Source organism: Pleurodeles waltl, chromosome 3_2 (assembly GCF_031143425.1).
Source record: "Pleurodeles waltl isolate 20211129_DDA chromosome 3_2, aPleWal1.hap1.20221129, whole genome shotgun sequence".
Classification (NCBI taxonomy): domain Eukaryota; kingdom Metazoa; phylum Chordata; class Amphibia; order Caudata; family Salamandridae; genus Pleurodeles; species Pleurodeles waltl.
The window spans coordinates 91857113-91872833 of record NC_090441.1 but is presented as its reverse complement, the minus strand read 5'-3'; the positions used below and the strand labels follow the sequence as shown (position 1 = coordinate 91872833).

General features: G+C 39.3%; 1 protein-coding gene across 2 annotated transcripts in view; it reads left to right on the top strand.

Annotated features, from left to right (window-relative positions):
• The window catches only part of KCTD7 (potassium channel tetramerization domain containing 7), a 190998-nt gene that overhangs the window by 96391 nt on the left and 78886 nt on the right, over positions 1 to 15721 (top strand). For both annotated transcript variants that reach the window (XM_069226873.1, XM_069226872.1), the window contains exon 3: positions 10107 to 10285. In XM_069226873.1, coding sequence (XP_069082974.1) covers positions 10107 to 10285 — 179 coding nt within the window. The remainder of the gene's footprint in view (positions 1 to 10106; positions 10286 to 15721) is intronic.

Sequence of the window (15721 nt, the reverse complement as noted above, 5' to 3'; positions counted from 1 at the left end):
TGAAAATAGCTTTTGAGGGCTAGTCACTGAGGAGAACCCCCAACTTAAATTTCAAACATGTTCCACTTTTAAATATCAGACACCCTATTTTGTGGACAACAAGCTGTACTTAAGAATAACATTAATATTTAACGTCAGGGTTTCTCATCTGTCAAAAAGGGTTATTGTGACAGCAGGTTTTAGGCTGCTGCAATCAGGCTACACATGGTAGAAGTGAAGCTATGTTTGTGGATGATAGAATAGTTGCTGCAGTCCACAGGTGGTATTTAACTTTCAGGCCCTGGGTGCATTTGTAACACTACATACTAGGGACTTGTGGGCAGTTCGGTATGTCAATCAGGGATAAGCCAAATTAACCATGTTTTAATGGGAAGACAGACATTTTACTCCTGTTTAGGAGGCGTAAAAGTGCACAGAGTTCTAATTCTTGCAATGATAGGGTGAATTTGCTACAGCCCTTTATTGTAAATCTATCTGACAGTTTCTTTAAGAAGGTGTAGGCAATTCTTCAAAGTTTCTATGGAAAGTAGGGATGCCCAGCATAGTACTGACCACACTTTGGGATATGTGTATGATGGGGGAATTGCACTACCACAACTACTCTATCATTGTTTAGCTGCACACCTGATTATTTGAAATGTGTAGTCCCTTAAGGGGCAAGATGAACCTTCATAAAGGATGAATAGATATAGAATGAATGAGGAGGTATAGTTTCACTTAATATATAGGAGACGTTGGTGGTAAGGCTGATGGGTGCGTATTAAATGGTAATTAACATAACGTGGGAAAATGTTATGGTTATTGTGATATGTGAACAAAACTGAACTGATCTAGAGGCTGCAATGTATGCTTTGTTATGTATCATCTAGAGGGATGATAGGCTGTAAACTTTTTAAAATTAATAGGAGTTAAAAATGTTGGGACTGTTTCCAACTTTATTCATGTCCCAGCTGATGGCTGTAAAGGGGTCATCTGGTCAGTAATGGGTGGCTTGAGGGTTACCCTAAAGGCCTGTGATTGGTTTACTGAAGCAATTGGAAGTCCTTGGACTTCATGAGTTTCATGACTATCCCACAAAAGCTGCCACGAATGCTATTGAATGACTCAACCATGGCCAGCGGGACAGATGTATTGAGTGCAACAGTCAAAACAACTGCATGATTGTGAATGTTCCTGTTACTTATAAAATCACGCTCATTGGATTCTAATTGGGAAGGACCACGTCGAGCCATCAGGCTAAAATGGCAGCAGAAATCTTATACTTTGAATTCCGCAACGAAATTGGCCATTAAGTTCTCCACAACTCACAATTTTCAGGATTTGGAAAAAGGCTAATTTGTGGTAATATTCCTCTGTAGGGTGACCCGGCTTGTTTCTTGAACACAGTTAAAACCTGGATATAAGGTAGAAGTTCATCACAAAATCGGTTACAAAACTGATTACTCAGGCCAAGTCAGTCTGAGTATTTGCCTGACTAAAGGACCTTTACTATGGCACTTCTTGTATTTATTAGGGCTGTCCGCTCCTGAAATCCTACCTACTCAATCAATCAAGGTTCTTGTAGAGCACAGCTAATCACCCGTTCGGGTCTGAAGGCGCTGGGGGGGGCCTGCAGCTCAGTCAAAGCACTAGTTGACCAGTTTAGTCAAAGAGCCAGGTCTTGAGAGCCTTACTGAATTGAGGCAGAGAGGGAGATTGCCAGATCTTCGCGGCGAGATAGGAGACCAGTAGATCTGACCAGTAACCAGGTTACCACAATACAGGTATTTATAGAATTCAGCAAGTATTTGCCTGATTGCTTCATTTTCTGTCACTACTTGGGATATTACTAGGTCACAGATTCTAAGTGAATTTGTAGGAAGCTTCTCTTTGCCAACATTTGAGGGGTATTAATTTACAAATCTTACTTCCACGTTCATAATCCTGTTTCCTCCATCTCAATTAACCCTTCATTTCCTTTTTCAGATAACACATGTAGAAAATGTCGGGAAATGCACCTTAAACTATATTTAGGCATACCTGTACCATTTCCCTATGCTTTACTCAATTGAAGTTTCTGTCACTAACTCTGAACGTGTGGGCGGGGGCTGGTGTCAGATCTACACCAAAGAAATCAAAGCATCAGACTTGCAAAATAACACATATTTTACAGATTTCATGAACCAGTAATTCCCCGCACTTACAACCGACATGACAAGCAAGCTAAACAAATCGTCTCTAAAGGAACTGTGCTAATTTCACTCAAAAATGTGATTGTGTGAAGAAAAATGGGTCATGTGGAGAAACCAAAAATACCAGAGCTTTAATTACAAAACAACTTCTAACCTGCTTAATCCCAGGAAATTCCAGGAGAAAGAATGAATATGTCAGTTGTTAGAAAATCTGAAGTAAAATCACCTCCTTCTCAATATGTAATTAGGATTCAGGCCTGCGAGGGAAACAGAGCCCACTCTTCTGAACATTAGAGAAACCTTTACAGGCAAGCAAGCCAACCCACTACCCCTTGATGTTCCAGGAGCTTGTAACAACCTGTTATAGCTTAACCAAAGACTATGAGGAGGGAAGAGAGGTTTTTCTTTTTTGGGGGGAAATGGAGGATACTGTCTTCATGTCAATAGCTCCAAAACACCAAAGTATCCTGCCACTATCTTGACCGAGCTGAGGCTCGATTTTTTTTTTTTAACCCAAGACCTTCTAGATTGAGAGATTCAAAATGTTTTTAGGGACCCTCTAACATCCTATTTGTGTCATGCTTCATCATCGGGTCTCACCCTGGCCCTTTTAAACCAGGGTGGGCTCGACCATCTTGCAGGGAGCACCTTTGATATTCCTTCCAACGGGGTCTTAAAAATAAAAGCACCTAAAGGACACCCCAGTTTCTCTTTATTATTGGGTGCCTTTGGTTTAGTTAAAAACCGGCTATTCTGGTGTGTATTGGGAAAGAGGGGGTTACTACCCCTGCACCCTAGTTCTTTGTCAACATGTTTTAGCTCTTTCTAACGGCCGCTAAAGGCCTCAGGCTTTTATCCAGACTAAAAACGCAATGCCCCTTATGTGTTATGAGTTATTACTACTGTCAGGATTGTCTCTTCCTTGTATTTTAAGGTCTTTGTCTTACGTTGGTCAACTTAATGCATGCAAATAGCTGAAAAAGGCCTACTTGCTTGTCTCCCGGCAAGCAGGGCCTTTTATCATGTCCACCAATGATTCAGAACCCAAACAAAGGAGATGAGTTTGTAAAAGATGATTTTTTCATTAAACAGACAATGGTTAAATAAATTATAAAACATATATCACACGTTGCATGCCATAACACACTATTGCATGCTTCTAAATGCAAAAATGTCTCAAGCAAAGGCCTCTGACATTTAAGAATTAGACTATACTGGGATGTACACATCTTGCAGTCTTGTGTAGCAGTGTGGGTTGCACTGCAGGCACACACATATTATACACTCCACTGCAAACGTGGAAGGTGTAGATTAACTTTACACAAACTTCACACAGTCAAACATATTGTCAACTCTGTTTCTTACCCTAGCAATTGTACAATCGCAACATATACGGGCTGGTTAGGCAGGTCCATGTAGTCACAGTCACTCTCTAACAATCACCAAGGAGAATTATCATCTTTGTGTTTCCTCATCATTTCATCTTGCCTTTAAATACTGCAAAAGCATTTTCTATTACCATGCCACTGCTTTACCTATATTATCCACTGCCCACCTGTGCTGGTATTTGAACATTTGCTATATGTTGTATTTAAGTGTATTCAAGTATGTCTCCTCGTGTCTGGAACCGTCCACAGTGGAGTGGTGGGGGACGGGGTGAAGCAGTCGCGTACCCTGGCTTGCATCGTTTCCGGGGTTCGTGACCCGCTAGCTTCATGGGAAATGTGGTTCTTTCACTATCTGCTGTCTACATGGGCCACTTTTGGGTTTTATTATTTGTTTGCTCTCATCATATGGCTGCACATTCACCAAATCGTAAAGGTGCCATACCCTCTCTCCACCACAAATTATTAAAAAGATTGTGGAGTTTGCAATAGTTCGAATGATTAAAATGATTAAAAGTTGGTAATTATAACTTAGTTTACTTTTGTGTCTGGTTGATACAAGCTGAAACCCGTATGCTTATTCGGTATCTCAACGATGTCCCACCCCTTTCCTTAAAATAGTGCCTTTAGGGAACTGTGTGTTTTTCTTTTGCCTTTTTTTTAAACTATCTTCCTTTCATGATTTTTGGAATTAATTGATCAAGTTCCATGGAATCTCATTGTTTAGTCTGTTTATATGAGTGCCTACTCTCTACACCGCTCTTGGTTCATGCTCAGTCAGAATCATGATTGTGTTTGCTGTCACTTTTTCTATTTTGTCCATTTTATGTCAGTCTCAGTATGACCCACAGACAAAAAAATGATTTGTCATTCTTATTGGCGACATCTGATTGTGCTTCGACCTTTTGTAATCCTCATCCGTATTCTGCTGCTTGTCCTGCCTATGTACATCTGACCACAGGGACATGTAATCTTATTGATTACATTACTTGAATTACACTTTTTATGATTTCTCTATTCTCAGGGGTATTGTAGGCCACGATCAATTGTGTTTGCATTTGCTGTGTATTTGCTGTGTATGTGCTGTGAACACTGCCCCAGGGGGGAAATGGTCTTTTAGTGCTGAGAGATCCCATAGTTGTTGCTCCTGTCTTTCTTATTTCTTAGTGTATGTATGGACTAGCACGCGCCTTATCAGGTGTTGAGGGTAGAACTTTTTGTTTTCATTTTCTGTCAGTCTTGCTGCTTCTGTTTTGAAATCCCTCAAATCCAGCCCATTTCATTTTTATTGGTAGGAACTGGCCCCCTGGTAAATTCTCTCTGAGTAGAGTAGAAGGGAGCTTATAACAATCAGCTTCGTGCTAGCCTGCAGGAAATATTAGAAAACTGATGGAACTGTGCATAACCACCTTAGAATAGATCCACTATTTCTTTCCTAATTTAATCTAACAAGTGCACGTATGGTGAAGGGTGCTATGCAGAGTTTCATAGGTATCCTCTGGCTCACCCCTTTCATTATCTTTGTGCTTCAACTAACAGTTACAGTGGAGTTACATCAAGCACACTTTCAACCTGAAGCCAGTGCTAAGGCCACATATACTGTTAGAGTGTGTTTCTCAAAAGCAATATTAACATGAAAAGCGTGCACTGTATCATGTAATAAAGCTGCATAGAAAATGTGTTAACAGAAATAATGCACGAGTTTGAAATGTGCCCACGGGGAGTGGCTACCAATGTATACGAAGACTAATGAAAGTTATTAATGCTGAATTAATTATGTACTAATGTTTTGAATTTGTATAAGCATATCATAATCATAGTTATTTATTAGGAGTTTGCTCATTTTATCGTTAGGCCTTAGCTTAGCGCGGGTCTGGGCCTAGTTGCCTGGTCTCGTATTAAACTGCATTTTCTAAACGTGAAATGTGCTGTTTTCCTGAAGGACACAAAGCTGTACTTTCCAAAAGTTAGATGTGTCTAGCTGTAGTAAATTCTTTCTCATGAGAACCGACTTGCTCAAGGAGACATTCTTGCTGAATGCAACATTGTAATTCGTAACAGGTGCAAGGCTGCCTGGAGAAGAAGAAAACAATAGAGCCACTGACTGGAGCGTAAAGTGTAACTTTTCTTACCTGACATTCTAACCGATGAAGACGTCAATAACATGGACCAATCAGTGATTTGTGGAAAATTCTGGCAAAGTGCGTGGAGGATTATTGGACAGAGATAAAGATGCAACAATTATTATCCAATGAGGAATTATGAGCTAATTAGGTAGATTTGATTTAACGGAGTGACCCAAGTGGAGAAAAGACGCACCTTTTGAGAGCAGAGCAGGGACGCAGAGAGACAGAGATTTTTCACTTCTTTTGCTCGTCCTTTACCTTTTAAACCATCTTCTACTTACCTTATACTTACCTCTCCTCCATATGAGGGAGGAGTCCTATTCCTTACCTATGCTATATTGAGACTCTGCCCCGTTCTATCTCTGCTTATGGTGAATCGACTGATGTCCTGAGGACGAAGACTGAAGCTGTTTGCTGATCTGTTGGATTGGTAACTATCTGATGCAAGTTTGTAATTGTCTGTTTGCCTTTCCTTTCTAGGTACCAACTGCTATTTTGACAGAGGCCATAGTTTAGATGTTTTCTAAATTTGTGTTTGCTAAAATTGTTTTGCATGAAGCCCAACATGCTGATGCTAATTTGAGGATAGTTAAGGCGTTCACAATCATCCGGTGCAAATAGACAAGGGACTAAGTTCTTGCTTTGTTGAATCATGTACTACTGAGACTTAGCTAAGTTGCTTCATATTAACGCTGTGTCTGAATGCTGAATAATATTCTCTATTCATTATTTAATTGAGAATCTGAAGAAAGTACTAATGGGATTGATTGCTAATGAGAATAACAGAGATGGTATTAGATTGAAACCAATAGGTAAATAAATATCCTAACACTTAACTACTTGGTTGTGGTTATTCATGACTGAAAGGTCATGGTGTGTTCAACTATTGATTCTTATCAAATGTTATTGATTAATTTGTTGATTAGTTACCGTGAATATTGATTGGACTATTGACCTATTGATTTGTGATGCCAGTAAGATACCTTGTACTGGGAAGTCCCTGAACGTGGTCCAAAGGTTTATCAACCTAGGCATGTCTCCTTGTAAGTTTACTTATCAAGGCTCTGACGTGTTATCAATACCACTGGATGACTGTCCTGAAGATTCCTTTTGACTCTTCCGGAAGACAAAGACACCCTCACTGGCATTATAGAAAGTCAAAGAAGTTAGAATTAGAGTGGACAGTTATTGTTTGCATCTCAGCTTAATGCAGTGCTAAATGGTATTGTGAATACAGCTGCTTAGAAAAATCTTCCTGCTGCTTCATCCCAGCTAGCACATGGTGTTGAAACAGGTCCTTGCAGGCATCTGAATTGGTGCAACGTAATGATTTAATGACAGACTGTAAAGGTAGCAGAATCAACTTCCAATCAGTAACTACAATATAGTAACACAAGTGTGACACCAGCCTGAAAAGTAATCAACTATTTCCCAAGAGTCAATGATCAAAATCAAATCTCTGAATGATCCATATGACCTACTGGAACATAGGCTAGGGTTACATGCACAAGGATAACTATATTCTCCAGGAGTCCTTGCACAGACTCGTTTCTGTAGACAGGACCTAGCTGACAAAGGATGAGTGAAAGCAGAGTCCAACAAGCATTTGCAATAGAATGGGTCCTGCATTTGCTTGATTAGAGCTATTAGCGTTGTAAATTTCTAACTGGACTTTTCTTGGCACATAAATTGAAAATGAAAAGCAAAACAGTTGACACAAACAAGCCTATTCAAAGTGCCATGAGACACACCAAATAATGTTCTAACGGTGCAATCAATCGAAACTAACTGAAAATAAAAGACAACCAGACACGTTTGCTCGGTTATGGAAACTGCCTTAAGAGTTTAAATATGGCTCAAGAATAACAGAAAAGGTGGTTCAGAGGTAGGGACACTGCATCAGTAAAGGGCATCTCAACCTGTGGTCCAGGGACCCCACTGCAAACCAGGGTCTGCAACTCCTTAAAAATGTAATAATTTTAACAGGTTAGGTCCCCCGCTTTCAGTAATGACTCGGTGGGTGGGTCCCCAGATTTCAATAATTATTCAGTGGGGGTCCCTGGCTTCCAGTATTGATATAGTGGAGGTCCAAAGAAGTCAAATGGGTGGGAACCACTGTTCTAGATAACATCCTCTTGTTGTCTGCATCCGGGGCTTTGTTGTGTGCCATTAAGGGTCATGTTCCAGAAACCTTGCACTGGATCAAAAAAGGACAAATCCATTTGCACCAATGTTGATGCTTGTTTAATGGGAAATTAAATAAACCATATTTGCATTAAGGACATGTTTTTAAAAGGATTGTTCAGAAACTATTGCACACACACAATTATTTATGAGGAATTAACGATGTTTCGTGAATTTCTAATTTTGCCTTTACATTATTGGCAAGTATGAGTCAAAGACGTAGAAAGGAATTTGATTCTAAATATGACAGTTGTCTGTATTTACAATGTGGCATTTCCATCAGTAGACAACATCTATGTATGAGCAAGGATCCATACTTAATACAAAAAATATCTAGACTAATTCTTTCATGCCTATTTCATAATATCTTCCACGTGTAATCTGTTGAATACTGATAGTAAAGGACATTGGAGTATACGCTATTTTTTCTTTTTCATCGATCTTACAGGCAATAAAGGTATCATTTGGATTGCAAACAGTATGGAGAAGGCAGTTGAGTTCTATCTAAAATGCATCGCACTATCTTCTACTAATTGCAAATATTCTTATTTATCTGGAAATGTGGACATATTTGTGGTTAAGGAGGAATGAATAAATAAGGGAGCTAAGTTTTTTCAGATGACATACAGGACAAATTGTTCTGCCCAATTCAATATTGCACACCCTATCACCTAGATTACAAATATCTCACAGTGAGATTACTCTTGAATCATTGGACTGCGCCTCTTGACTCTTAAGCATATGTATTGTTACCATAACAAGGGACATATTTACTCCGTCCAGAATCAGTTATCTTTGTTGAATAGGTTTTAATAGAAAACTGTTTATATTTTTAGGTTTAAGTTAACTGAGGTTATTCTTTTTTGTACAGCCGTCCTTTACTCTTGATTGTTTATTTTGCTTCTTTGGTGACTTACCAGTGTGTCGCTCTTCTTTAAATAAATTGTATTATGAGTTTTTAAGATGCTAATTGGAAACCAATAAAGGGATATTAATGGTTAGGAATTGTTCGAAAAGCCATTCCTCCATTTTTGCCTTGGTTCAAAAATCTTTCTGTAATATTCACTGGAGCAAAATGTAATTTCTCCAATCCAAATTACACAGAAAGCAAAATAGTCAATAATGAATTACCCTTTTTTTACTAGTCTATATAAATAGGATCCTGCCACAGCTCTCTGTGATAAAGAGATTGTCACATTATACTTTACAATCAGAAAGCCAGGTGGATTAAAATTAGATTAAAAAGAAAACTGTCTCAAAATATGCCCCAACTTTTTGCTATTCAAATCGGATTTTGTGAACCAATATATGTACTGTTATATCGTATGAAGGTTATGTAAAGGTTGTTTTTCTTTAACGAATGTCGTATGTAAGAATCTTGTAGTAAGGTTCCATGGAGGAGTTCCACATTGAGTCAGTTGAAGCGGCTGGCTGGTGGGGAAGGACTGTGTGAAGCCGTCTCGTTATCAATATATAATTCTGCCACCAAACAAAGAGTATTGGAGTACCTTAAGCTTCACAACATGTACAAATAGATTGGTTTACAAAATAAGTTGCGGGGGTCACATAGGAACCTGCCTCATTAACATTCCCTAGGCAGGTCATGTATTTGTTCAAAATACAGGAATGGCGATGTGGAAGTAACAGCAGACCACCATCCCTGTGATTACAGCAGCTTGTGTTCATCAATAGAACCGGTTCGGCATTGAAAAAATAAAGGTTTTCAGCTTTGGAAAACAGAGGGAGCAAGAAGTGGCCCCTTGGATCTCACTAACTGACCCAGAGGCTGCAAAGTTGAAGGGGTCTAACTTGGATGTACGGAGCTGGAGTCGTAATCCACTGATACATGCCATACTGACTTGCAGTCAGCCCACTTTCATACCTCTTCCAAATTGCAAATCATTGTGGGTCACTAACCCTATTTTGTGATTCAGAACAATATTTCAGGGGTAAGTACATAAGGAAAAAGGGATTCTATAGTCAGAAACCCTGTTATTTTGCTCAGGATTTGCGACTACAAAATCTCTTAGCACATCTGGCCCATGTTCCTTAGAAGCCCAGATGAGTGACACTATTTCTCGCCCACTGTTCAAGCTTTGAGCAAAATATCCTGAGGCCCTGGCGGCTGCTTTTGGATTGTCTGTACTTTCTTTCATTTCCTTTAAATGTATGAAATTAAATGCAGAGTGCAAATATCATGTGTTTTTAAAATATATTTTTTTTTAATCTGTGTGGCTTAGAGATGTGCTAAACTACCTCCGATGTGGTGACTTGCCTGCAAGAGAGCGTGCAAAGGCAGTCCATAAGGAAGCACAATTTTACTCCATCGGACCACTGCTGGAGAGTCTGGAAGAAGTCCAGCCGCTTGCAGGGGAGAAAGTTAGACAGTCTTTCTTGGACCTAATGCCATATTACAAAGGTAAGTTGGCAATGTGTGGCACCCTGATTATAAGGTGTAGGGAGCTGGTAATTCATGGATTTGTGTAGTGATGGTAGTAAAGGTAGACCTGGCACATGAAACTGATAGTATCTCTACCTGTGGTGGCATTCAGTGAGTCTAGAAAGTCTGTTGCTTTACCATCCCTGATGGATTGATAAGTCTCCCAGCCTTTTGTGACTTGTGTATTTTGAAATTCAGCTGTGGATTTTTTTTTACATACTTTATACTGCTTTATTTTCAGTTTCTCCACAATGGATCTAAATCTCGCCTACTGTCGCTTTCTAGCAGTGGTACTGTTTTAATCCAGAGTTCTCATCAGTCTTCCCAAAGGCAGGAAAGTTGTTCTGGTATTGGTTCACATTCAGTTGGTGCTCCGTGGTGCAGTTGTGGTGTTTCGGTACAAATGCGACAGAGATACTACATAGTCACCAGACCCCTGGTCTAGAAGCAAGTCTGACCGCATCTGTCCTGACCATCCTGTCTGTGTAATCCAGAATCTTTCTGGTCCAATAGTCCCATCCCAGCTTTTTTATTTTTTTTATTTTTTAGACCGCATCACTGTAAGCCCTCACACCTTATGCTCCCCTGTCCAACTCCCTATGTGCTATGCGTTTCAGTTGCTTATGAATAGTAGCCTTATTTTCTAAGATAAGCCCATTTTCACCTAAGAAAGCACTGATTCTTCCAAAGACATCACGCTTCTTTGTGCTGCCACAAAATAACTTTAAAAACCCGTTGCCAAGAAAACTTCCGCAGTCAGTATCTTTCTCTCTCTCCTGCTCTTTTATTCATGCAATAGCAAATCATCATCCTAACTCTTCGACATTGTAGTTAAATAGGTTTTTAAACCCTGTTTGCATTCCAGGATGTGATCATGCAGTAACTGCCTTAATGAAAGTCATGGCAGGATAAAATACTAGGTCTATCTTGTCTGCCCATCCTACTGGCCATTGCAACCTCTACTACCCCTTTCATAGACTATAGTTTGACCTTGTTTGTTTATTGTACGAAACCCAAAGTACATATAATACATTCTCAGAGTGCCAACATTTTCTCACTGCTAGAAAGTACAAATGTTAATGATTTTCCAGTGGTGGAAATATATATGAATTAGGGAGAGAAGAAAGGTAAATACAGGAAGGTGGGGTAGTCAAAAGGAAAGTTGAAGAGAGATAGAAAGGAGATGTCTGTAGAGAAAAAGGAAGAAAAATATATAGGATTTTATAATGGGGTAGACAGAAAGCGACAGAAATAGAGCGAATGAAGTGCAGGGAGACACAGATGAGCAGAATACTCTAAGGGGTGAGGTAGAGAGAGAGGAAATGAAGACAACAGGTGAATTAGAGAGAGGAATAAGCAGCAAGAGGTAGACCAGCCAGAGGGAAGTGAAAGACGACAAAGAGATACCAGAGAGAGCGAAAGAGAAATGCGAAGAACTATGTAAAAATGGGTCAGGTTAGAGACTAGTGAGGATGAAAGAAGGTAAAGAGCAGGATGAAGGGTAGAAACAGAAATGTGTAAAAGTAAACTTACAAGGAGACACGCCTAGGCCGATGAACCTTCTGACCACGTTCTGAGACTTCCCAGAATGAGATAACTTTTTGGCAACACAATCAATATGACAATAACTCAATCAATATTTGCAATACCTAATCAACAGGTTAATCAATAACATTTAATAAGGATCAATAAAGCGAACACACCATGACCTTTCAGTCATGAATAACCACACCAATTTAGTTAAGAGTTAGAATATTTATTTCCCTATTAGTTACAATCTAATATCATCTCCGTTAAACTCATTAGCAAGCAATCTGATTAGTAACGCTTCAAACTTTGTATTTAGACACCACTTATCAAATGTATAGAGAATATACATTTGGCATTAACATATCATTAGTAAGAAACATCTTAGCAAAGTCACAGTAGTGCAAGATTCAACAAAGCAAGAACTCAGTCATTTGTCTATTTGAGTCAGATATTTGTGAACACCTTAACTAACCTCGAATTAGCATTAGCATGTTGGGCTTCATACAAAACAATTTAGCAAACACAAATTTGGAAAACATCTAACTATGGCCTCTATCAAAAGAACAGTTGGTACTTAGAAAGAAAAGGCAGACAATTCCAAATTTCAGCAGATAGTTACCCCTCCAATGGGTCAGCAAACAGCATCAGTCCTCGTCCTCAGGACATCAGTTGATTCGCCATCAGCAAGGACAGGACAGGGCAGGTCTCAGTATGACATAGCTAAGACTAAGGCTCTTCCCTCATAAGGAGGAGAAGTAAGTATCAGGTAAGAACGAATAAAGGATGGTTTAAGTATCAGGAAGAATAGACAGCAAAGTGGAATGGCAAGGAATGATGAAGAAGAATGGCGAGGAATGACCAATTTCTCACCGGGTCATGCGGTTATATCAAAACTGTCAAACTAGCCCTTAATTCCCTATTGGATTTTTTGGTGCATCATTATCTCTGTCCAATAATTCTCCACGCACCTTACTAGAATTTTTCACAAAACACAGTTGTCATGCAGTTGATTGGCCCATGTTATTGATGTCTTCATCGGTAGGAATGTCAGGTAAGAAAAGTTACACTTTACGCTGCAGTCAGTAGTCCCATTGTTTTCTCCTAGTCCAGGCAGCCTTGCACCTGTTACGAATTACACTGTTGCATTCAGCAAAAATGTCTCCTTGAGCACGTCGGGTCCCATGAGAAAGAATTTACTACGGTTACTCACACATATCTAGCGCCTTGAAAAGTACAGCTTTGTGTCCTTCAGGAAAGCAGCACATTGCACTTTAGAAAACACAGTTTAATATGAGACCAGGCAGCTAGGCCCAGACCCTCGCTAACTAAGGCCTAGTGATTAATTTAGCAAAACCCCAATACATGACTCTAATTATAATATGCTAATACAAATCCATACATTAGTACATTATTAATTCATCATTAATAAGTTTTATTAGTCTTCGCGTACATTTGGTGGCCACTCCCCATGGGCACATTTCAAACGTGTGCATTATTTTCTACGTTAACACATTTTCTATGCAGCTTGATTACAGAATATATTGCAAGCTTCCATGTTAATATTGATTTTAAAGGTCACACTCCAACAATCCCTCCTCTGATGACTCTTGTCATCACACAAACCTTTCCCCTTACATTTTACATTCTAGAATTCCTTCATTTCAATTTCTTGTCTCAATCGTTCCCCCTGTGATTTTGCCCTAAACAATTTTGCCCTTTGTTTTTCTTCCCTCCTCTTATTATTTTTTGCCATTTTCAATTTGATTCTTTTACAAATTTTACATGACACCCATAAACCAAATAAGCAAGCTATAACAATCAATATTCCCTATATTATTTTCGCCAATATCCCATGCCAAATACTACTAAACCAATTCCCCACCGAAGCAAGTCCTTTCCCAACCTTTTCCCAAACACCTGGCTCTTTCAGTTCCTTCAAATCTGTACTATCTCTAGTTAAGTTAGTAAGCATACTTCTTATCTCATTACTATTGTCCGGTATGTAAGCACAACAATGACGCTCACTAAGCATCTTACAAACTCCACCATTTTTCGCTAAAAGAATGTCTAAAGCAAGCCTGTTTTGAAGAGTCATAGCTCTCTCCACAGCAAGTTCTGTATCCATCAGGAGTATAGCCCCTGAAAAATGTGTCAGCATGTTATCCACAATAGTAGACAACTTTTGATTCTTTATTGAGTTTAAGATAACTCCCACTGAAGGAATTATCGCCCCAAATATGTCTCCTACTACAGCAGCAGCAGTCTCTCTCTTTTGTCTAGTACGATATAATTCAGACAATTTCTGAAACCTTTTCAAATCCTCAAACTATCCCCAAATAACATGTCCCATACCATCCCTTTGGAAGACGGTAATAAGCATTAAGTCCACATATATAATAGATCCCAGGGATCGCTGGATCCTGTCCATTTAACATGAACATCCACTTACTCTGAAACAAAAACACATGCTTACATTCACTTGTACCCACAAACACATTGTCATAATATGACTTTGGTCTAGATATGCAAAGCTTACCTATGTGTAGGGCATCTAAAGCTAGCTTCCTCTGTTCCCTAATTGCACTATAACCCTCACTACTAGCAAAGGCTCACTGCTGCAATGCTTTCTCCAATTTACCCTTCAATGCCCTTCTTCTATCTTCCGTATGATCTAAAAACTTTTCTCTACATGTGTAAGCAAACATGTCAAATTATTGCGGTGTGCATAAGATGTACTAATTGTTATTGTCGCCTCAAAGAATCCCTTAACTAACTTTATGCTATAGTACTTAGCTACACTACTCAAATCCTCTATGATAGGCATATAAGAAAACACAAGGTCATGGTTGGAATAGAAATACTGAATCTCTTCCTGGTTATAGAATCTTGTTAGTAGCAGACTACAACTTATCCCATATGTTAATGGCAGACTGTGCTAGGTAACCCCCTCTTGTACTGAAATAGGAATCTGTGTACACACATAACAATCCTTCGCATCCATTGTGTCAACATACTCACTCAGCAAGCGATAAAAAACATTAGTTGATAATTCTCCTTTTGCGTTAGTTCCCTCATGCAAATATTTTGTATCCTGCTCAAACCTTTCCGAAACTGTTAGTGCAGTGGCGGTCTCAGGATTTATAGCATTGTTAGTTCCACTCTTACCCACTAATGGTATTCCCACAGTCACAACTATGATGAATGTCACACACACGACACCCAAACCAACACCCAAACATTTACAACGCCTACTTTCCCTATTATCCTCTCTAGTGTTAGCCATGATCTGTAAAGAATCAGAAAGTGAAGGATGATTAGTTCAAACAACAACCTACAGAGGATGGTTAAAACTCTTTTTTTTTTCTTTGCAGCAAAGTTAAAGCAAGCGAAAGTCTTTCTTCAGCAATTATTTACAGCTTTCAGATTCACTCCCAGGATCCTTGTCAATTCAGATTAGCAGCTTCCAAAAATCATGTTTCGAAAGTCAATTCAGGTTATCAGTGTGACATCTGGTAAGTTATCAGTCTCTTTTCTCAATTTTCTTCTTTAATTCAATTCTCATGGCAACTCAGTCTCTTTGGCCAGACTCAGGTACCAAAGTACTGACCTGGAATCTCTTGATCAAAGCAAAACGCCAAGAACTCTTGTTGCCATTCAGCTGATGTTGCATACGCCCATTCAGGACCCGCGTACCTTCTGTTTGCTACTCTCTTTCTCTTCAACTTGCGATCACCTTGCAACTCTCCTACACTCAGATCTTCTCTCCTTGTTGTATCAACCTCTTCCTCTATTGCATCTTCGACAACCACCTTTCCCTTTTTCACTTGCACTTCTGGCCACATATCTCCCTTCAGTGTCTCTCTGGTCTTTGATCTTTCTTGGGGC